This window comes from Zonotrichia leucophrys, chromosome 1A (genome assembly GCF_028769735.1).
Source record: "Zonotrichia leucophrys gambelii isolate GWCS_2022_RI chromosome 1A, RI_Zleu_2.0, whole genome shotgun sequence".
In the NCBI taxonomy this organism is placed as follows: domain Eukaryota; kingdom Metazoa; phylum Chordata; class Aves; order Passeriformes; family Passerellidae; genus Zonotrichia; species Zonotrichia leucophrys.
Genome location: NC_088170.1, coordinates 50,215,028 through 50,239,117, shown reverse-complemented (window position 1 = coordinate 50,239,117; position 24,090 = coordinate 50,215,028). Strand labels below are relative to the sequence as shown.

Sequence of the window (24,090 nt, the reverse complement as noted above, 5' to 3'; positions counted from 1 at the left end):
TTGATGGTGGTGGCCCATGGCAGTATACTGTTAAGTATATTCATAAATAATTTAGAAAAGAAGACAAATTATGACAATGCCTGTAAAAGACAAGTTACTCATAGTAATCAAAAATCAATTTTGACATAACAGTAAAATCTCCATAAGTTAATATTAAAATGGAAGAGGGAAATCCCATGCGTAGAAAAACAATCCTGCCTATGTAGTGGAGGGTTATGGAATTAGGAGACTTCTGAGACATTAAAGATTTATCTTTGAAAATGTTGTGTCAACGTTCAGGATAATTGAGAAGGTAAACAATGCTCAGATGGCATTTGGAAAACTGAAACAATTCTGTCATAAAGAAATCCCCAGCACAGCCACGTTGACTGTTGTGTCCTGTTCTCCTTACGTGCTCTCAGAAAGAAAAACACTGGAATGAGAAAAAGGGCTAAGGAAGAGCAGCACTGATAAAGGATATGGAGTTGTCTCTGTTCAATAAGAGATAAAGTTGACAGGGATTTCCAGCTAATAAAATATGACCAGGAAGGAGAATATGTTTAAAAAAAAGCAAAATAGCATATGGCAGAGAGAAGATTATTAAGAAATAACTTGGAGCTGAATTTAAAGTGGAGTCATGTAAATATTTTCTCATGTGATTTCTATATTTATTTTACTTATGTTACTTCTATGTATTACCATTTGATCCTTATAGCTCTAGATTTATCTTATTTCTAGGTCTATAAATACCTATAAAATGTTTTAGCACACCCCTCCACACACGCACATACTCTGAGTAAAGCCAGTAATGTAATAAACATTGATGGTGATTGAGAAGTAACTTGTATTTATCAAGATTACCTTCTTATTTACTCCTTCAGGTCTCCAGGGTGGTCGGATGTTTTTCAATGCTGTTAAAGAGGGCGATACTGTGATATTTGCCAGTGATGATGAGCAGGATAGAATACTCTGGGTTCAAGCCATGTACAGAGCCACAGGTCAATCCTACAAGCCTGTTCCTGCAAGTCAAGCTCAGAAGATGAACCTTAAGGGAGGCAATGCCAACACAGATATATCTCCACTTTGTAAGTTGGTTTTTCTTTTCTTTTGTGGCTTTGGTTTTGGTTTTTTGCTGGTAAAATATGTAGCAGTTCCCTCAATGAAGTTTAATTAAGCAGAATTTATTCACTAGGCAAATGTATCTAGCAGTTCATTGTTAGCCAGAAGCTCTTTAACTCAGATTATTATTAACAACAGGGGAAATCCTGACTTGCAGGTCATTATTTTTATTATAATCCATGAAAATACAGCAATTAGCTTCATATTCCTTACAATTGACCCATATATTACCATGGAGACGGTGTTTAGTTTGCATTGTATTTTTCATTAGCCAGCCAGTGTAGTGTTGAATAGAAAAGTATCAATCTATTCTCACAATTTTTGTAGATTTAGATCAGCTTTATCATACATTGTACATATTAGTTACCAAAAAATTGCTATTTAGGCATTGCATTACATTGTGAGTTGAAAGGCAATAGATGGGCTCCTGGATTTTTTTGGCACATACTGTAATATTAAATTACATATAAAAAATTCTTTAAATTATTCAGGTTTAAATTTTCATCACCTTTCTTTAAGGAAAGAATAGTGTCAGAGAAATTGAGGTAGATATTTTAAATCTTCAGATTATGTCTTTGAAAGTATACTGTCATGTAGATATCTGCACAAAGGAATCTCATTGTTTTATGTTGTTACAGAGGCTGAGTGCAATTCAATGACCTTTTGTAGTAGCCATCAAATTTCTGGAACATCATGTGATTATTATACAATAATCCTTCTTCATTATCACGTAACCATACATGCATAGTGATAGAAGGGAGACATATGTTTTAGACTAAACTTGGTTTAGTGTCTGAAGTCTGTAGCAGGTTGATCCAAACCCATTCTCTTCCCTCAGTCTTCTGTCACTCAGTTTCATGAACTTCTGTTCTTCCTCTACTCTTATATCAGTTTGCTTTTAGAAAACAGTAAAATGTGCTTGTTAAACTTAGTAATATTTATGTAAAATCCTGAGGAACTCTCAATGTCATTGAGCTTTCCAGTGTCAAAATCACTGAAAAAAGTTTAATCTCACTAAAGCACTGAAATCTGTTTTTCATGTGAAGCAATTTTGAAGGGCATTAATCTGAAACACATTGCGAAGTAATCTTTCATTATGGGGCCATTAAGGAGAAGTAGGATGGAAGCAACATTGCAAAAGCAAAGATGGGGCAACAGCCAAAAAATGCTTCTGCTCACCTCCTCCCAGCTCCCTGGATTTGTGCTCAGTGGTGGGATCACTGTGTTCCTGCCTAATGTCCCTGCTTTATGGGCATCAGTTAGAAAGTACAAGAGAAGTGACTACTGACAGCAGTAGCCAAGGACCTGCTCCTGCTTTTGGACACAGTGTTTACCTGGAAGTGAAAGCAACTAGAAAACTCTGACCATGGGATAGTGAAAATTATAGAAAGAAAAAAGTACAGAAAGCAATCACAAATTTGTATATACTGAAACTGTGTTTTCAAAGATAAAATTACTGATAGTGTTAAAGAATTAAACAACAATATTGTCGCGTCTTGATATTATTTTAGACATTATTTTAGAGGTACTACAGTTCTGGAAACCACAGAAAAAAGTAAGGGTTATTTTAAAGGTGTTTTAAGGCAAGCTCCAAGAACATGATGCATTTTTCTGTCATGCTTATGTATCTACTTACACAAACTAGTATGACTGAGCTGTATATAAAGCAAAATTCCATGTTTAAATTATTATTTTCTTTTGGGTATAATACACTTAAATGTTGATATTTTGTAATAATTCACAAAATAATTAATAACTTATAATAATTCTTAAAATTTTTTACAGTAGAGTAACTTGTGGAAATTAATTTAATGTGATTTATAATCATTGTTTGACTGATTTCTGTAATATCCCAGTACTCTCTACATGAGGAAATTTTTTATTTCATCCCTTATACTTGGGGTAGAAATGGGCATAATCAAATTAATCAGTTTTTAAAAAACTTCAGGAATTGGGGTTTTTAAATATAACCTTAAATAATTTTCTAAGAGTCCTTCTTCCTTTAAATATATGCTGTGCTGAATTTCTTGAGACATAGTTTTACTCCTAAGAAGAGACTCTATAGCTGACCTTTTGTCACATTTAAATAGATTCAGTTTCATAAGTTCATTTTCTTTTCCCCTAGAAAAATGTTTACATGAAGCTAAGTGTCTTTTATTTTAATCAAGATATAACAGCACATACTTGAGAGCTGGCATATGTATTAAATGAAATTAATTTCCATTTTTTTCTTTGCTTCTATGGCACATTTTTAGTATCAGGAAATACAGTTTTGAACAGATGATTTCTCAGTTACTATTTTTATGATCTTTAGTTTCCTATTGATGCACAATTTAAGCATTTCCAGCCAATAGGAGATCACAGTGTTTTAGTTTCTGCAGTATATCATGCAATGACATCTCCATGTACAGAAGCAGAAAACCAGCTTGGGTTTTGCAAAACAAATGTCAGTTAATGGCATTCAGACCTCAAAAGTCTGTCCCCATTTTCTTTATCCTCTAAGATGAAAAATCAATTCACCCGGACAAAATGTTCCAAAAGAATTTTCAATAACTTGGAGAAAATTAAATATCTTTAAACTGCAGGATGTAAAAAAAAAAATCAACTTGAGGAGAAATGTTTCAATATTTTTCTGTATTGTGCTTAGAAAAAAATGTTCTTTCATCCTGAAATTTTCTTGGTCGTTAGAAAAATATCTGAAAGTGGTATTTAACAGAATCAAACTACTGTTGTACTTGTCCAACTTCTAAAATGTATACTAGTCAATTTTTTCATCTCTAAGTAACATGGTGTAGCAGTGTTGTGGTATTTGGTGACTCCAAAACAAAAGTGAAGATAGACTAATGTCAGCAATGATCAAGAAAAGGAGACTGACCTTCAGATCCACTGTTCTGCATAAGCATGTTGAATGAAAGAATAGAATCTTTAAGGATGCATGACTGTAGAATTGCCAGAAGTTTCCCAAGGACATTAATGTTTCAGGGAAAGCACCAATGAAAAACAGGTTAATTTGAATCACATAAAGGTTCAGGAAGTGATACCTTTTTAATGAGCAATGTATTAGGAGATACATTCATACAGTTGAAAAGCCTGCTGGAGTGCTCAGCACTGCTAATAACTTGTTCATAACCTAGGAGTTAAAAGCAGCACATGAGGGAATTGTCAGGTCTTAATGAAGAAATACAAAGCCAAACATCATTCTGAACCTACACCCTCATGAGTTCAGAGGGGTAAAGAATTGGAAGAGGTAATCTCTTGCAATTCATTACATTTTTAGAAACAAACAAGTCAAAGGTATTTTTTTATTTGACATAGTTTTCTCGGCAGGTTTTGCAGCTTTATGTCCACCATACCCTTTTAGTAACTCCATCCTCCCTGCATGTTTCCCCATTCCCCTTATGTCCATTTCCTGCTTGCCTCCAGCCATCCCTGTCTCCCTTTTAGAAAGAAAATGTTTACACCAGCCTTCACCACCTTAGGCAACCAGTAACTCACCTGTGTGCTCTCTTCTGTACTAGTCAGGAGCATGTAAAACTTTCCACAATCCTCTTCAAACCTGCCCTTCAACAAAATGCTGGCAATCAGTCTGTGTGGTATCCCCAGCCCAGCAGTCAGACCATACGGGCCAGCTGCTTTCTCATTCTCTGCCACTTTCTCTGCAGAAGTTATTTCATGGCCTGATACCTAAATTATAAAGTTCTGGGGTCACAGATTGTCTCTTTGGCCTGTGTAGTACTTTGGAGTCCTGGTCAATGATCAGGAGTCAAAATGTTCCCAGTGCAAGCTGTCACCATCTGTCTGGAGTGGCACTTGAGGGAATGTAATGCATGTCTTACCACTGTCTTTTCCAACCAGTTCCAGCCCCTTCTGGAACAGAGTCATAGTTCTTACCCTACCAGTCTTAGTCTTTAAATCTTTTTAATCCCTACAATACTAGATTGCTTGCCTCTACCTTCTCTTCTTTCCTGCTTGCCTGAGCTGGTTCAAATTGCTTTTTCGATGCTTAAAATCAAGGAGGGATGTTACTGAGAGGCACAAAAAGGAGTAGGTCACCACTCAGCAAGGCCAGTACCTGTGGTTCACCCTAGCACAGAGCAGATGATGCAAGAAATGTGTATTTGCTTCTAGGCTGGAACGAGGCAGAGATGCTGGGTAGGGATGCTAGAACTACTTGATAGCGTGCCATAAACATAAAAATCTTGGTAGTCTTAATTCACTCAACTCTGATCTGAGTCACTGAGGATGTGATGATTTTAAAGCATTTGCAGCTGGACTAAAATTTAAAGTTTCTTGCAAAGATGGCAAAAGGCATACTTAAAATGCTGTTCTGCCCTAATGAGTATCTTTGTCTAAAAGAGCATCCAAAGAATGTGCTAAAACTTCTGTAATAGCTTTTGTTAGTTTTTAGCATTGCTTGCAAATATATTTGTTTGTCCTATCTTGATTAAAAAAAAGATCATTTCGAAAAGATAAAATATACAACCTGAAACAGGCAGTGCAACATAGAAATAGCAGCCAATGATTTTGAGTTAAAGGCAACATGGAAAGCATGGCAACAAATTTGATTAAGAAGGAAGAAAAACTAATTGTGAAAAAGCAAGAAAAATATTACTGCTTCAGTGCTCTCCCCAGATATCTTCCCAATATTTTCCAAGATTGAGAAACTGTAGTAAAAAATGAATTCGTATTTTTTTCTTTGTGACAATATAGCTCCTTATATGCCTTTTGCATTTGCTTGCTGTTTGAACAGGACATCTAAAGCTCATTTATGTAAGAATTTTAAAAAAGTAATTACTAACAATTTTTGAAGTAGAGCCTTGAGTAATTTTTTAGTCACAGTCATATACCATTTATGAATTGCTCGTGATTCTTGCTCAAATTCTTAAATTTGTTTTAATTCCTTTTTGTTTCAAAATGTTTGCCAATTATCTTGTTTGTGCGTCCTAGCAATAAACAAAAATGTAATGTATTACTCTAGATCTATTTTTCTGTTATTTCGTGCTTGCCTACAGCTGGCAAAGGTAAGTTTTTAGTTGTTTTTCTGTTGCTTAAATATATTTGATAACAGATATTCTGTGACTGTTTGACAATGTTATTTGTACTACTTGATTCATGCAAAAAGATGATCAGTCATGGATCTTTCTTTTAGAATTAAACCTAGCAAATATTTATACTTTCAAATCAATACTTTTGCTTATTTTGCCCAAATTATGTAATAGCAAATTCTGCTTTCACGAGCTGTATTGTGTTCAATAGGTCTCATTACTCATTATGGTCATCTGGATACTGTATCAGTGTGCTGGATCTGTTTCATTTCCAACATCCAATCTCCTGATTTCAAAATACTGAAATTACTTGTCAGTACTTACACCTTCTCTCTTAAAAAGGGGGATTTTTTTTATATATTGATGTGGTTAACCAGAGAAAAAACCAAAAGGTTATTTTAAGAATGATTCAGCTCTGTATAATTTTCTAAGTGATGGCAAAAAGAAATATTATTACAAATTCTTTTTTGTCATATGTCTTACTATGAGAAATGTTTATAGTATATGATAAACCTGATATAAGAAGGAAAATTTATAAGAAATGCTGAAATAAGTCACAATAAATATAATGGACTTGAAAAGAGTTTTATCTGGGTTTGAACATTTTGAAAGCTACAGATAACTTCATCTGTTGTTCAGTACTTTTGGTAGTGTAGTTGTGTTGATGTCAGTTGTTTATCTTTGAATTAATGTGTTTAAATGCGGTTAGATTGCACTAATTAAGAGAGAGCATTTGTTGTACCTATGTCAAAAAATATGAGCTAGATTTGTCATTAATGATAGGCAGGTCTAATGCTCATTGAAATATTGCTAATCTGTGTAATCACATATGCTACAGATATTTCAAGCATTTAAAATACATGCTGCTGCTTGTCTGGGGTGATGGTCTCATACCTTACACCATCGATATATTGTCATACTGTTTATTTGCTACATCCACCTTGGTGAAATCTGTCACATGGATGTGACTCTTGCTTTGACAATGCAAAGCCAAGTGATATGAATTAGTTTCTGCATCTTTCTAGGATTTGATGTTGCAGATCCTTCAGCTTGAATTAAATAATTCTCCCATCCACAAACACAGCTGAAAGTTGGACTTGACATGGATCAATATGATCTGGGGCTAAATTTCTAAATGTGACTGATTATGTTAGCATCATGCCCACAGATCAATATTGAGTTTTATTATGAACCTGACTCTATAATTGGGTTTAATCAATAAACTTTTGTCTCCTTTCTTTAGAAATTTTAGATTTCTACTATGCAGGTTTTCAAAATTGCATTTAGGATACACTTAGATCTATACTTTTCTGGTAACGAATATAAAAAGACCTAGGTTTGAATTTAAAGGAACAAAGAGCTAAGACCCTATTGAAAGGGGAAGTCAATTTTTAAGTTGATAGGACTGTTCACCCCAGTACAGTCTATAGAATCCAAGACAGCTAATGTGCTAATACGTAACTAGTCCTTTTGGGCACTGTAAGGCTTTTTCTGTCCATACTAGATAGATAATTCACATTGAAGACTTTGACAAAACATAACATTAATGAAAGCAATCACTAGAGCTTCTCTTTTGATAAACCCGCGGGGTTTAAAGGCGTTGAAAAATGCAATCTGTGAAGAACAATAAATTTGGGCCTTTGATTGAAGTGCCATTTGGGATGGTATGCTTTCTCAATGTATTTACACAAAAATGCTGCTCCCTTTTTCAGTACACTTTGCTGGAAGGTTGAAGGAGCTCTTTGCCATTACTACATTAAGGTTCGTCTCATTAAAAGCTGAGTACAAAAAGAAGGCTGGAAATGACCTAGCTCAAGCCAGTGTGTTCATTTCTGCTCCAGTTTGCCATTTGAGAAGTAGGCTTCAAGCCATGATGAATATTTCTATTAAGTGGTACTTTGAACTGCAGTAAAGATGCTCTTTCTTTTCTGAAGAAATAAATGCATAAACCTGTTTGGGGTTCTTTTTGGTTTTTTTCTCTTTTCCTTCTTTTTTAATATTTTGTGGTTATTTTGCTAAAATTAGAAGGAGAACCATACTAAACCAGGAAATTACAGAATATTTTTCATTTCTACTCATAACATTGTTTTTACATTGAAACATTTTCAGAGCCCACTAGAAAACAATGGTTTAATACTTTTTTCAGGTACTACGTTGTGTTTTCTGGCAGCCTTTCTAAATTTTGGTTTATCTGTCAGTGGGTAGCAATTTTTTCCACTGTTACACTCCATAAATTGGTATGATTGATTGATAGAAAAATAATTCAGTAATGATATTTTCAGATTAGAAGATCAAGATTCTGTAATAATTCACTGCAAGCATTCCTCTATATATGAGTTATTTCTTTGAGATACTTTCAAGAAAGCTTAGATATTGAGACTTATATGCCATGCATACACTGGTGTTTGTAAGTCTGAGCACACACTCACATGTATTGTTCTGCACATTTTTCCTTTGTATAACAGATACGGACCGTGGCCAGAAACATGGCATGGATGAGTTTATTTCTGCTAATCCCTGCAAATTTGACCATGCTTCCCTCTTTAGACTGCTTCAGAGACAGACCTTGGATCACAGATTGAATGACTCCTATTCTTGTTTGGTGAGTACTGACTGAAAGATGGATATAAAGAAGTGAGAAATAGTTGTTACAAAGTAGTCCTTTCTTCTTCGTTCATTCAACAACTGCAGTTGTAGGTGGAATAAAGGGTCCAATCGATTGGTTTTAAATTTGAAAATCACATACTTGCAAGCGGCTGCTGTGCCACTCAATAGAAGGCAAAGAGACACGAACAGTCTTCAATTTCATCAGCTGAAATTTGTCATGTCCTCTGGGGAGGTCTGAACAAAAACAGAAAGTTTTGACAATAGCAAGAGCTCCTGTGGTAGAATTTACTGACACCTGTACAGGCATTTCAAGGTCCAGATGTAGTTGCCTCAGCTCAGAGATTTTCACCTGTCTTATAATTCTTCATTCCACTCTGCTGTGAAGGCAAAACACCAAAGAAGGGAGGCAGACCCATAAGCAATACATGGGCATATGTGCATTACCTGAACTGCAAGTAACAAAGGGGAGTCTAGTCATTAGACAAAAGCAAATACAATGTGATCTCTGTATCAAAATGAATGTTTTCCACATTCAAATACCATCATTACCATCATAAAAGGCAAGATGTTTGCTGCAGTTTCCTTTTTGTACAATCATTATCTGTTCTGTGCTTTGCAAACTAGTTGAGGATGGGGCTGCTTCAGGTTTTGTTTTCATTAGGGAAGAAAACCAGCAGCAATCTCATGGAAGTTCATCAGATTATGCACACTTGTTAAACAGGTTTGTATGAGGCAGACCTTTTAACTTCCTGAGGCTTTATTTTTCACTTGATATTACACCTGAAATAGGGATCAGTCACTAAGAATCTAAAATGCCTCATAGGACATAAATTTTTTTCACTTTAATGTCCCAACAGCAACAAAAAAAAAAAAGATAATGGGGATTTTTTCTTATTTTTCCATTGTTCTGACTAGTCTTGTAACACAGAGATAATAATTGGAATTTTTAGGATTGTTGCAGTTGCTAAAAAGGGGGAAAATTATTATTTGATGAGAATTGCCTCCTTTTTAAAATACTGCCAGATAAATATGTATAGAAAAGTTAAAGGATTCATTTTCTGTCTGTGGGTTGCACACTGTATCAAAGAGGCCTGAAGGTACATCTGTACAAAGTAATTGGCACTCAAAGAGAAAATGGTTAGCTTTCTACCAGTGCATTGGGGTCAAACTCTTTTTTATAATAATAATATAGTAAGACACTTAATATAACCTTGAAATCAGGAACTTTTAGAAGAGGTTAGGTGAAATGCACAGTGCTATAGCAACCATAAAGCAGATGTATTTCTTATCGTTCTTTTTTTAAATTCAGCTTTAAATAAGTGGAATGGGTGATTTTTTTTTAATTGCATATTTAACTACATTCTTTTATTTTAAAAAAATTGGGAATGTCAAGGTAACAATAGAATAGATGGACATGTAAGTGTGATTTTTCTTTTCTCTAACAGCTCATTTCCCATAATCTTTTAGAAACAATTCATCCCTTATTTCAACAAATACCACATATGTGTAACCACACATATGACTTGTAAAAAAAATTTTAAACCATAGGAATTAATATTATGCAAAGTTCTGTTATTTAAAAAATAATCTGTTAATTATTATGTAACCTAAATTTCTCCAATTCTACATTCTTCTTGGAATAGGGAGAGTATTGAGGGGATGGGGGATTTTGGGTTTGGGGGTTTTTTTCCAATTTTAAAATGAAAAAAATTGTAGTTATCTAATACCAGTGCTTTGTAGGACATATGTTTGAGAGACTTGTGCCTGATGTGGGTTTGAACAAGGGCAAGGAAAGCACACATTTAAATGAAAAACAACCACTCCAACAGATATTTTAAGAGGGATTGAAGTTAAATTAATGAGTTCTTTACAATTTTGTATTCTTGTCACAATTATATCTTATGAGAATGAGCAGAAATTTTAATCGTTTGCTCTTGTACTGCTAGGCAATGATATGCAACATTTTGTTATGTTTTCCATAAAAACATAGGGAGAGATAAGTGACAATGACAACATATTGGGAGAATATCAATCACAATAACCACTGTTAATTATATCTAGGGCTAGCATACATATTATTGCAAAAATACAGTTAAAATCCGCTTTCTCTCTTCTTGCAGTAGAATACCATGTTTTGTATCAAACACTGTGTAAGCTATATGAGGCATTGCAACATGATCAGATTAACATGCTGAGTATTGTTCTGGGTTCTAAAGCTAAGTGTTCTCTAGAAATAGATGAAGCTCCTTAAAGGCAGTGGGAACACTGATTTCAAAGAAATTAATTAGGAGCAGAAATTATAAATATAAAATACCATTGAGGTGTTCTTGCTTGCTGATAGTACGTTAAATTGAAGAGTTTGAGGAAAATAGAAAGCTGGAATTCTTGTCTCAAACAAGTATTTTTGTGAAGTAAAAAAAACACAGATTTTTTAAAACTGATGTGAATATATTTTTAAGTTTTGTTCAATAGTATTTCTGCTGATATTTTGTACAAATATTAACCGTCAGATCTTGTGAAAGTATTCACAAGCATTAGGGAAATATTGGTCTTCAGCCGCTATATTGATGTTATAAATTCTTTATTTTGCAAAATATTTTGCTTATCCAAGTTATTTGTATATTTGAGTTCAGGTATTCCTCAATCTCTCTCAACCATTTGATGAGATGGAATGATGAGAGATGATGAGAGGGAAATATCACCATAATCAAAACAAGAACAAAGAAAAATGCTTACATAGAACAGCTGTACAGTATTTGTAGTTTTCCAAGGTTTTTGTTTTTTTCCATGCTGCTTTTTGGAAGCTCACTCTGCTACTTCTTATCATATTTCTGCATCAAGACTCAATTATATTTTTACACTCTGGACTCACTCAAGAACTGTTTTTATCATGTGAAGGAGTCTGTGCTTTGCTCATGTCTGTGTCAGGGTTAAGCTGTTCTCATCAAGACTCTGACCAAGAAATCTCTCAGTAAGCGTGAGAATATCTAATAATTATTTAAGGTCAAATCTTACTCAGGTGGCTTTTAACAAGCTACCTAGCTTTGCATCTCTTTACTCGTAAAAGTTGTTTTAAAGTTGTTAGAAGTGCATGCATGTTACATGGATAAAGGGTGGAATTGTGGTAAGAATTTTAAAGTTGCAGCCACAGAGAAATGACCATCCAGAAACTGTGCTTTAATGTCTGTGTTGATGTCCTTTGGCATTCCTGAAATTTTATTTTTCATCTTATAATTGATTGATAAAATAAATTATTTAAAATGTTAGTTTATTTTAGATTTTGATATATGACTTAATCTTTGGATGTATTAGGATGTTTTTTGTAAATGAGGTATTTCATAGTAGTGGTATCTATAACTGCAAATAGTTTCCTGACATTTAATCTTTTCAGTAATAGGGCTATTGTAGGGTCTAGTTTCAGTGCCATCAGCATTAGTCAGATGGAAATCATTCTAATATAAAAAGTTTATGTAATGGGCATATATAAAAATCTATGTTTCTATTTTTTGTCTGATTTAAAGCTGAGAGTGGGAAGATAAATCTCAAGTGGTGTGTGTGTGTTTTTGCCTTCCAGGGCTGGTTTAGCCCGGGTCAGGTGTTCGTGCTGGACGAGTACTGCGCTCGCTACGGGGTGCGGGGCTGCCACCGCCATCTCTGCTACCTCGATGAGCTCATTGAATACTCAGAAAATGGCTCTGTCATTGATCCAACCTTGCTCCACTACAGCTTTGCATTTTGTGCTTCTCATGTTCATGGTAACAGGTAATTTAATGATATTTTTCCTTATCCATAGTATTTAAATGCGTAGTCTGAATAAAAGTATTTATAGGCTCTTGCATTCACCAGGCAGGGAACTGCACACAACAGAAATCAGTTCATGAAAGTTTCTTCAGGGGTACGGGAGGTTCCATACAGATTACTGTTAAAAGAAATATTTTAGCATGTACTTGATTTCAAGTACAAGTACATGCTTTCAAGCATGTAGTATGTTTTCAAGATAAAAACCTGTTAAAAGGGTAATCTTCATTCTGCATTTGTGTTGTGGTACTAAATGGTGTTTCCAGTTAACATTTTGAATAATTATGCCGTTTAAGGGAAATTTTGACTCTTTCGGCAGTCTGTAGCTTGGCAACTAATCATACTATACTGTGTTCTTCTCTCTGTGCTGTTACAGAGAGAAATAACTTACATTGGGAATTAGCTGTAAGCCGCAGCCAGGAAGCACTAGGACACTTCTGGACTCCTTTCCACTAGACAGGTAGACTACTTCTGGAGCTTTTGGCCACAGTGATTGTTGTGATATCTTCTTTCCACTTGCAAGTGAAAGACTTAGAAAAAAAATAAGTTGTTTCTTTGCTATTTTTGCACATTCTTTAAAAGAAGCAGTGCTTCATCTACCTCTTATTCCAGACTGTGAGAGGACTAGCTCTGCTGCTGGAGAGCACCACTTGCAGATCACTAGCTCAGGTCAGGAGGGACCACAGGAGATCTCTAGGCAAACCTCCTGCCTGAGGCAGGGTCAGTTATGAGGTCAGACCAGGTTGCTCAGGGCTTTTTCCAGCCAGGACTTTACCCTCTTTGAACCTGCCAAATTTCAGTGTAGTTATTTCTGTGCCTGGTGTGTACCCCGGAGGGCTCAGTCCACCCCATCACCTCCCTTTCTCCAGGCTGAGCAAGCCCAACTCCCTCAGCCTCACGTCAGAACATGTGCTCTGGTGTCTGACCATCACAGTGGCAACTCAATAAACTGACTCCCTGTCTTCCTTGTATTTGAGTGGGAAGTGGGGCAGGCAATCTATCAAATTATAGGAGAACATGCATTTATGTCTATTTTGTGCACTAGAGGTGTAGACTGCTCTATGGAATATGTTTAAGAAGTCCAAAAATAGCAAGGAGAAACCCAGTAGATCCTCCCAATGGTCCAATCCTGCCACTAGGGGAAACCATCACAATCCCAAAGGGAAATTACTCTCAGGAAGTCCCCAAACTGAATCTTGATTAGGATTGGAAGAGACATTTTCTGTCCCAAGATGTATGCTTATGTTGCTTTGCTACCCGCCAGGCACAGAGGCTGTTTTGCTTGTCCTCAAGCCAGAGAAGAAGAGCTAATCCTTAGGAAGGATATTGTTTCCTTCGCTGGCTCAGACAAAGCCTCATCTGGAGCTGGGGATTTGTGACCTGAGTGATTTCATTGGGGTAGACTAACAATATATAATACATGATAATAATATCCAAAATTGAAATGGTTTTGAATGTGCTTGAAACACTGTCAAGAATCTTAACATTCATAGCAGTAAGTTAGGAGATTTCTGGCTTTTATTTGGTAACCTATTCTCTGTAAAAGCCTGCTTCTTCATCGGTTCCTCAAGAACCTGACACATTTGTATTTCCTATTGAGTCCAAGTCTTTGTTGTTTCTCGCCTTTTTATTATTGGGTTCAACCTAAGCAGACAAACATATGTGATAATTGCTCAAACTTATTTCAAGAATTCAAAAGAAAGGTAGATACATTTCTTTTTATTTCATAATTTGAGTGAAGGACAACCGTGCACGCAGTGCATGAAAATATCTCAGAGAGCACATCATTTACACAGTGGTAAGCACTCTGTATTCTGTCTGTTCCTACAGTACAGATATTCACTGAATAGCATTATGAGTGTTTTAGGAATAAAAGAAGTGTTGAACAGAGAGGGTCTGACTAGAACTGAGATATTGTAAAAAGGAAGAAAAAAGAAACATGAAGAAAGAAAAAAAGTAAGTCAAGGACAGAGGCAGACACACTCACGCAGAATGACAGACACAGATATACGGGCACATAATATACCCACTCATTCATTTACTGCAGCACTGAAAAATAGTAAAAGGTAAAAGAGAATTTCACAGACAATGCATGACAGGCCAAAGTTCTAGGCTGGTCCCTGGCGTTACACATTTTTGTTTTGTAAGTCAGTCTGGGAATCAGAAAGACCACAGAACAAAGGGCTTTGTACTCTGGCCATGATGTATTTAATTTATATGTTACCTTTGCTTCACAGAGGGATCTTAGACCCTCCCCAAGCCTGAGAAAGATCATCAAAATTGATCTTGAAGTCAGGTGGCAGAGGGGCATGTAGAAATGCAGCTGCATCTGTAGTTCACATTGTCCATTTCTTTTATGTATGAATTTTAAAATAACAGGCAATCTAGTGACATCAGTCAAACAATCATATACAAGTTTCTCTCACCTTTGTTTCTGTTGAGGAGAATCTAAATCTGAATCAGCTTTGGCTCTTTCCATCCTTCATATGTTTTCAAAATTCTTCCAACATGTTTTTGAACCTTCAGGTGTCCCCTGTGCTGGTTTTCTGCACCGTAGGACATGAAGCATCTTTCCTGCTGCAGGCTGTAATCTTGCAGATTTTAACACAGTACTGTGGGTTTATTTCCAGACACCTGGAATAACCATGCACAAGTTTTGTTGTTACAGAGCTCCAGGGACATTTGGAGCACAGAAGAGACCTGAGCTCCAGAGTAGGCTGTATGCAGCAGACCTTGTCTCCTGATCTCAGGACTAGAGAACAGTCCCCAGCTCCTTTTTATTCTTTCCTGAGATGAAGAGGTAGACAACAACTTCTGCTAGATTTATCAAGCATACTTGTACTTTGTGTGTCTTATGCCAGTGTTGTTGGTTTAGGAACAGAAATGTTTACTCAGGGTCAAACACAATGTGCTGAGTCCTAGACTGAGAAATTAAAAGCTTGTTTGTTCTTTTCCTTTCCTGTTTGTTAGTCCATTACGACTGGGCTAGCAAACTGCTTATGTAGAAAAGGTATTTCTGCTTTTGTAGATGATAGTCTTAAGACATTCTCTTCCTAAATAGCCAACAAGGAAAATATTTCACTAAAAATATAGCAGTGCTGTGTTTAAACAAATATACATCCTTGGTTTTGAGTCAGCTATTTTATTTTCTTCTGTAAATAAAATCATCTTTCATTGTCTATACTTGTGGTGCTATGTGGATTTACTGTACCATCTCCTTTGGCTTCTCATCACCATGATTTTCTTTTAAAATATTCCATGGGCATTCATATGAAATATTCTATATAGTCCTCATCAATATAGTTATTTCACAAGTAAACTTTTTGCTTTGGACTTATGCATAAATTTATTGCTGGTGAAAGTGAAATGGGCAGAACAGAGAACTATAGGACATTCCTGAATGATGACATTTCAGTCTAAACAGTCCAGGTAGGAGCTATTGTTTTCTTCCCCATCATGTTCACTCTTGTCTACTTTTCATGCTGTGACTTCTATTTAGTCCCTCTTGTCTGAAATGAATGCTGGTGGGTATCACATGAAGTGTGAAGTGACTTCTTTCCACCTGCTGAGTTACAGACTGAATTGAAAAATTCAAAATTCAAACATATTCCCTTGTTATAACTTTTCTTATTCAGAAAGATGTCTGATGAAATGGAAGTTCAGATATGAGAAGTGAATGTGAAAGTAAGACTACAAAAATCAGTATATAACTGAAGATTAACAGATTGGGAGTTTTTGTCTTTATTATAAAAGCTTCAGCACAGGTGTGTTTCTAGAAGAACAGTCATATTGAGTCAGGGTTCTTCAAACCAGTCAGTCATTTGTCTCCAGCATTGACCTGCTTGCAGTAAAAGATGAGCAAGCATATGCAATATTTCCTCTTTCTGACTCCCAGCTCTCTGCAGCTCAGAATATTCCCTGTTTGGTAACCTGGAGTGAGTCTTTATTTCAGATACTTGTCCATTGCCCCCCTGAACCCTTTTCACCCTCAGCACCTCGGGCAGCAAGTTCCACAGCTCAGCCTCCTCTTGCTTGAAGAACTATTGCTTTGAACTTGACTCCTACACATCTCATTTCATGCTCTGCTGCTATTGGAGAGGTGAAGGAGAAAAAAGAAAAATCCTGTTCTGTCTCTTTGCTATTTAAGAATCAAGAATTGAAGTGAACAATACAATGATTGCATTGGACAGAAGTTGTCTGCTAGTTGCTTATCCTTTTCTGGTGTTTCCCAGTGTTGATTTGCTCCTTTGATTGGTGCTGAGCAGAAACAGTTTAATGGAATTATCCATCATAAAACCAGGATCTTAATTCTGAACAACAACTGTGTTTTCCTTACATTTATCTATGTTTGTAATTCTTTTCTGTTGTATTGCTACCTGATTTCATGGGGTCTTTCTGGAATTCCACACTATGCTACATAACTGTCATTAAAATTACATTTTCTATCACCTCAGTTCTCAGCTGTTAGCCAGGTAATTTATAAATACTATAAAATAGCTCAAATCTCTGCAGAACTTTACTGATAACATACCTTCACAGCAGGTACTCATCTCTGTAATTTTAAGTGTAAATGTAGGAACTTTTACTCAGACACTGTTTAATTGCCTTTAAAGCCTTTGATTAGGGACTGTCAAAAGAGCTTTGGAAATCCAGGTATTTCTGATGAATCAGGTCACACTCATGCACCTGTTTCCAATCCTTTTAGAGAACTCCAGGGTCAGAAGGTAAGATTTCTCTGTCTTATGGCTTCGAAGCCATACAGACTTGACAATAGGTAATATTTACCCAAATTTCCATATTTTTATACTTAAATATCCTTATGTTATAGTTCCTTCTGACTTTCTGAGATGCATGTAAGACTTACTGGCCTGTATTCCCCTTGGCTCCCTGGTATTTTTTATTTTCTGGTATTTAATATTTTCTGGTATTTATCCGCCCTTTCTGATTCTTATCTCCCACTCCCCAGAAGTTCTTGATGAGCGCTTTCACATACCTGCAGGTAATTCAGGTTGCCAGGTGGTCCTGGGAATTTACTGCTGTCTGGTTTTTTTTTCATTTGTTTCATAAAGGGTTTTTTTAGTTGCCTTCATTTTTAAAACATATTATGCTGAAAATGAAGTCTTCTTCATAATTTTTTACTTCATGATAATACACCAGTACAAAAAAATCATTTTCTAGTTCTGTAGTAGCCTTGCCCTCTCTGAAAGCTACTTTTAGGTCCTTGCCATCATTTGGCAGTGTGTATTTTCTCTCTGCTAGGCTTCTTGCTTTGGTTATGCTTGGAGGAAATAGAGTAGAATAATGGGTTTCACTTGACAAGAGAAGTGAAACTGTGGAAACTTTGGAGAGTGCTATGCATTCATATATTTCTTTTCATTTTTTGTGTTTTGTGGCAAGAAACATTATTGCAATTTTACACTTTGTGTCAAGTCAAGTCATAAAAGAATGTTCAGAGAAATCACCCCGTTTAAATCTGGGACAAGGAAATTAATGAAAATAAAGAAAATAGTGTCATTACATTGTTCTGTCTCTTCTTATTTTTTTTCTGGAACTTCTGAATAGGTATTTTATTCTCTGACTAACTTAACTTCAAAGTAAGGTTGTCTGTATCTTGATAAGCTCTCCTTAATTTTGTGTCATTCATAAACAATATGGAATATGACTTAAAATAAAATTCCAGAACTTTAGTCAGTGGTTTCACCATTTATCTGCTTGTGTTCACCATCTGACATGAAACGTTTTGTCCAGTTGATCTCTTCCCAGGAGTGTTAAGTTTTCACATGCACAGCTTTATATATAAAATATTTGTATATCATGTAGACTTGTTCTTAGATGGTTTTCCTCAAGAAAATGTTGCTAACAGGATTTTGTGGAACATTTTGGTTTTAAGGACTTGAGAATGCTTCCTCTTCCTGTGGTGTTTCTTATTCACTCTCAATCCTACATGTTCTGTCTGTGTGGTAATTACAGCAGGTGCAAGGTCTGTTTCTACTGGTTTTTATTGGCAGATAGACCTTCTGCTTTAATCCTAGATCTGTTCCCAGGCTGTCCAGCAGCTGGAGGAAGGAGCCCGAGTTCCCTTACAGTGTGGATCTTTAGGGAAGTTAGTGTGTAGCATCAGCCTGCCAGTCTCTCTCATGTTTGGTACAGCATCTAGAGATGTAACAAGAGTCTATTGTTTTTACAGTTTGTCTCATTTTTCTATCAATCATTTATAATGAGAATTGTGAGAGTGGATTTCTCATCCTTAAACCCATGTTTTTGTTCAGAAGTCATTTGGTATCAGTCACTATTTGCCCAGAACAATGGAATGAGAAAATGACCTTTTAGGATTGATACGCTGTGTGAGTTTGTGCTGCTAAAGGAGAAGCAGTATTCTCTCAATAAAAAGCTGTCTCTCTTCTTCCAAGTGAATATAATCTTCCCTTTTTTCTGAGGCTTGTGGGCGCTGTTGAGAATAGAAGTTTTTCACTAGGCCCTGTGTCAAGCACCTTGCATCTTCCAGTTCATCCTTCTTTTTTTGGAAGCTGATCATGTCCAAGGTATATGAAACACAGAGGTAGGCTTACCATCCCTAAACATTATACAATATTTTGTTATTAATTTTAACTAATTACTGCCTTTACATAATCCTATATAAACCCTATATAAATGACCCTATATAAATTATATTAATACATGCTTTGCTTTTCAGTAGAAAATATAACTGCATAAAAGATAATTAAAATCAACCCAATGTATGATCTTAATCTGTTTTAGTGACCTTCAGAATTGATCTTTTTCGTTCCGTTGTGAAAAAAGGGCATGACCTGTAAGCAGATGTCAGAGCAGCCTGAGAACTGCATACAGCAGAAGGCTCTATTGTGCCAGTTTTGTGTCAGAAATATTCGAAGAATAGTTAATATAAACAAGAAAATGCTCAGTCTTCAAGTGTCTGCTGGGTAAAGCTGTGTTTGAATGCCATGCAGTAATGCACTGTGTTCATATTCTGTGATAAAAAGACATCTGCTCTGTGAGCTGATAGTGGAAATTGTCATTCTTACATTTCTGTAACATAAACCATGGACTCTACAAAAGCCTTAATACAGTTGCATTTTAAAGGAAAATTTGTGTATTTGAGTTCTTGAATATCAAGTCCTATAAACAGGTAATAAAAATTCTACATCAAATTCTAAAAAACTTAGTCTTTGGTTTTCTAAGAAACAAGCAGTCAAACAAGCAGTTTATCTTGCTAATTTGAAATTTGTCACTGTTCTTTCATTTGATTGTACATCCTACTGGATATAAAAAACAAGTGCTTTCAGAAAGCATGAAAGTCTTTTAGAACAATTTGTTTCTAGAAGAAAGATGCCTTTAAGTTTGGTTTTGTTTTTTCTATGTCTTAAAGACCTTAACTGAAGTAGGGTTCTTTTTATTTTTTTTTCCATAATAATTTTCCATCTTGATCTAGCAAGATGGCAAATTCTTTTGGTCAGCCTTACTGTTCAAACCTGTGTGTATGTTAGAATATCAATCTGTACATTACTCTCCTCATACTCCTTTTTTTTTCATGGCACACCAAAGTGATAGTCTGTCTTTTTAATGAAGAAAACATGTTGAAAATACTTTTATAATTTTTAAAACATGTAAAGATGCAAAAAATCACCAGTATCAATGATGTTCCAGTGCAAGAAAGGCATGTTCAGTTAGTATTTCCAAGGCAGCCTCGCTTAAGGTAACAATTCTCTCTCTGACAGGCCACTAGGAGAAGCTGTTTCCAAAGTTGAGGGCTGGGAACAATCCACAGCCAACCCAGTGTCCTTATCTAATTCCTGTTGGAACAAGAATGCAGTTTTATCTTACCTGTTGTAGGTCTTCACAGTAATTTAATCCTACAATTCATCAAGTGACCTCTGCAAATTATTGCAGGTTTTAAGACCTCTAGAGATCAAAATAATTCTAGATGATGCTCCAAGCCTTAAAGGATTATATAATGTGAGGAAAAACAGATCATTGAACAGGAAAACCAAAATCCACTGCCTAATCAGTCAGCTCACTAGAGCAACTGCTGTCAGGACAACAATCTTGCAAGATTTTTGCAGTAAAAAAGCAATTTTTGAAATTCTGATCAACCATTACTTTTGGTTCATTATTTAAGTGGTTCATGGTTGAACAGCTACTTTCCACTTGCATTTACTAGCTCTAGTTCATGAGATATTTATTTCAAATCTCTTCTGATATTTAAGTCTGAGTGAATTAATCAATTTCACTTGTGGCCAGAGACAACATTATATCTGTGCCAGTTAGACTGTGATCTAAGCAGGTGAGACAAGCCAATCTAAATCCAACTGACAGAGCCCTCAAAAAATGGTAAACTAATATAAGTGAGAGAGAGAAGGCTACTCAGGTTTTGAGTGTTCACTCTTTCACCTAGTTCTCTAATTCTAAAAAACGTTGTGAACAATAAAGAGGAAAAAGAGTTTGGAGGAAAGGAAAATTCACTCTCCATTACCTTCTTGAGAAGATGATGTTAAAATGAAAACTCTTCTTAAGACAGTCCGTCACTTTTCTGGCTGTGTTCTCGTAAGAGAGTTCCCAGGCTGCAATATCAAAGCTTAGTACTAGTTTTGAATTGAAAAAAATCAAGTCCATTACATTTGAGACAGCAGGAAGGACACATTTGTTGTTGTTTTAATTGCAAAATAGTTCTGGCATAGTTTATGGATGGCCTAAACCTTTGAAAACTAAATGACTGTATGAGTCTGATTTTCCTTGCATAAATAAAAGTAACCAGATCAAAACAATGCTATTGATTTTATGCAGTCTTCAAAGTTAATAAAGAAAAAATATCCATAAGATTAAATTACTGGAAATACTGAAATATTTATTTATTTTTAATATTTCAGCTTATCTCAGAAACAGGTGGTTTTTTTTCATTGATTCTTTTCTAATCAGTAGTAGGTATATATTCCCCAAAGTAGAAAAATTATCACCAGCATGATATGTCTCAGGACTCTGTTGCAAAAATGCATTTTTATATTGTTGTTGCAATGAGGTTTGCAAGAAGAAGAGACAAAATTGTGGTTTAGACTTTGTGCTATTTTCTGGAAGCATGTTTTCAAGAGGTGAATTTTTCAGTGCTATAGGTGGTCGTTTTCCAAAACCTTTTTATGTACTCCTCTTTCTGGGACATCTGCTTTTATGCAAACATATATTATAGCAGTTCTGAAAATTTTAGTTGTTGTCTACAAGGTTCCTAATGACAACAAACTCAGTGAAGTGACAGGTCCCTGGTACATAGTGATCCCAGCCTTAGTGCAGGATGACAGATATGACATCCTACTGGCTCACCTTTTTCACTTACTGTTATCTGCACCCCTAGGTCTTTCCTGACACATATATGACATGCCTCAGCGAGGTTAATATGACAGAACTATTTACTTTATCAGTCCAGAGCACAATCTCTCCTGACAATGAAATCAGACAGTGCAATTTACTTAAATTTGAGCTCATTCTGTTTGTCAGAAGGCTGAGGTAAAGTATCCTGGCATCCATCAAAAGAGAGAAGATAAGTTTTTTGCTCTTTCACATCAAATTTATACAACAGTGCATTGATGTGCCTCACTACTCCCATCCCAAACCACATCTGATTTTTTATTGTTGTCTTCACAATAATTTAAGGAAATCAGGCATTCTTTCCACCTTGACTTGACATGTCACAAATATAAGTGATTTAAACGGTGAGAGAATTGTTCAAGTCATGACCAGGTAGCAACTTACCCCTTCTAGGTTTAAGTATAGTGCAGAAAGTCAAAGTACCAATTTTGGAAAAAGATGCTCATAGAATCCTAGAATGATTCTTGGAACATTCAGAATGTTCCAAAAAAGAATGTTTTCTTTCCTTATGTCATTTTACAACAATTTTCTCAGTTCTAGAAACACTGAGATAGTTTTGGAGGCTCTGGAGAGGATCCAGGGCAGAGCCACACATAGTGTCATGTTCACAAACTCAGGCGAGAAGCAGTAGCTTATTTGTTACCTTGGAGCAAGAAGTTAGGAAAGTAATAGGAACATTTCAGATACTTCTTTTTAATGTATGCTGTGTGTGAGGAAGTTGTGACTGCATGGCATAAATAATATTTGGGAGCTGTATATTTAATTTTTTTTTTACTCTTGTCATAATTTTAATATAAATACATTAGTAACACCTTTAGGCTAAGACTTTAGACTAAGTGTATGTTTAACATACTAAATATAAGCTTATTTTTAATTATTGTGACTCAAATTTGATGCTTAAAAATGCCAAAGCTTTTGGTTTTTAAAGACTTTTGTTACATCTTTAATACTGCATCTATATGGAAGTCTTGATTACATGATGCTATTTGTCAATGTAAGATGGGGAATCAAGCTCTGTCCTCACTATGCAGGATTCCTAGGTGCTGCCTGCTGTGGCTTTTCTCACTCCAGTTTTCTTCCCACCTTTACTTTAAAATCACTTTTAGCTATATTGTGCCTCTAGGAAAATAAACAGAAGATTCAAGGAGATGAAATTCAACAAGATTTCAGTAGACCTCTCTACTCTAACAATAGTACTATTTTTTTGAGAAAAGATACTGTGTTTTGAAAGGATTTGGGAGAACTACATGCAAACTTGTGTTCATATTGAGATGATGTAGAAACTTAGAAACTTAGGACTTGAATTCAAAAGTTCAACTCAAAAGAGAAATTTTTGTCCAGCCCGTTCTTTAGCTATATTCACAAGTAACTGTTTATCCTTGGAGACAGTGAGGAAGAGGAAAGGGGAGTTAACACTCACATTAAATGAAAACTTTAGAATTAAAGATCATTGTCCAAAGACAAATCAGCATGAAGGGATGTCAATGGCTATTAAACATTTAATATTACAGGCCAGATGGAATTGGAACGGTATCTGTGGAAGAGAAAGAAAGGTTTGAGGAAATTAAGGAGAGACTTTCCTCCCTTTTGGAAAACCAAATAAGCCATTTCAGGTGAGTGTATAATTTATTCAATGAATACTACATTTTTTCTGGAAGAGTTTCCTTATGGTGTTTGATTATGGTCTTGAATGAGTGGAGTGAAAATAAAATGGTCAGCTTACAAAGGAATAGCTTAAATATGGAATGATTTATTTACACAAGTGGTTGTACTTGAAATTTGTTTGTGTAATATGTGAGTTTATAGATATTATAGAAAAGATTATTCAATAATACAGGCCTTGATTTTGTGGATTTTTTCAAAGTTCAAACTTTGTGTAACTCTAACCAAAAAAATTGTCTAAATGAAAGTGACTGTGCCATAACTATTTCTGAATTACTATGGATCAAGAAAATCATAGGAGTAGACAACATCTTTAACAGATGGCAGCTAAAACTTTTCTTGATGTCTAATGTAATTTTCTTAGTTTCATGATATACTTGTCTTTCTTAAGTTAAGGTTCATCATGCTGTATGAGGAGTTTGTCATATTAAGGACTGTCAGTACCCGCAGAAGATGTTTAGAGAAGGAGTGTGAGAAACAGAGGAAATGGGATTTCCTGCTGTTT

General features: G+C 35.5%; 1 protein-coding gene across 8 annotated transcripts in view; it reads left to right on the top strand.

The window, feature by feature from the left end:
• The window catches only part of CADPS2 (calcium dependent secretion activator 2), a 284,215-nt gene that overhangs the window by 181,095 nt on the left and 79,030 nt on the right, over positions 1-24,090 (top strand). For all 8 annotated transcript variants that reach the window (XM_064702731.1, XM_064702734.1, XM_064702728.1 and 5 more), the window contains exons 11-14: positions 861-1,064; positions 8,609-8,745; positions 12,325-12,512; positions 23,435-23,536. In XM_064702731.1, the coding sequence (XP_064558801.1) occupies positions 861-1,064; positions 8,609-8,745; positions 12,325-12,512; positions 23,435-23,536 (631 nt within the window). The remainder of the gene's footprint in view (positions 1-860; positions 1,065-8,608; positions 8,746-12,324; positions 12,513-23,434; positions 23,537-24,090) is intronic.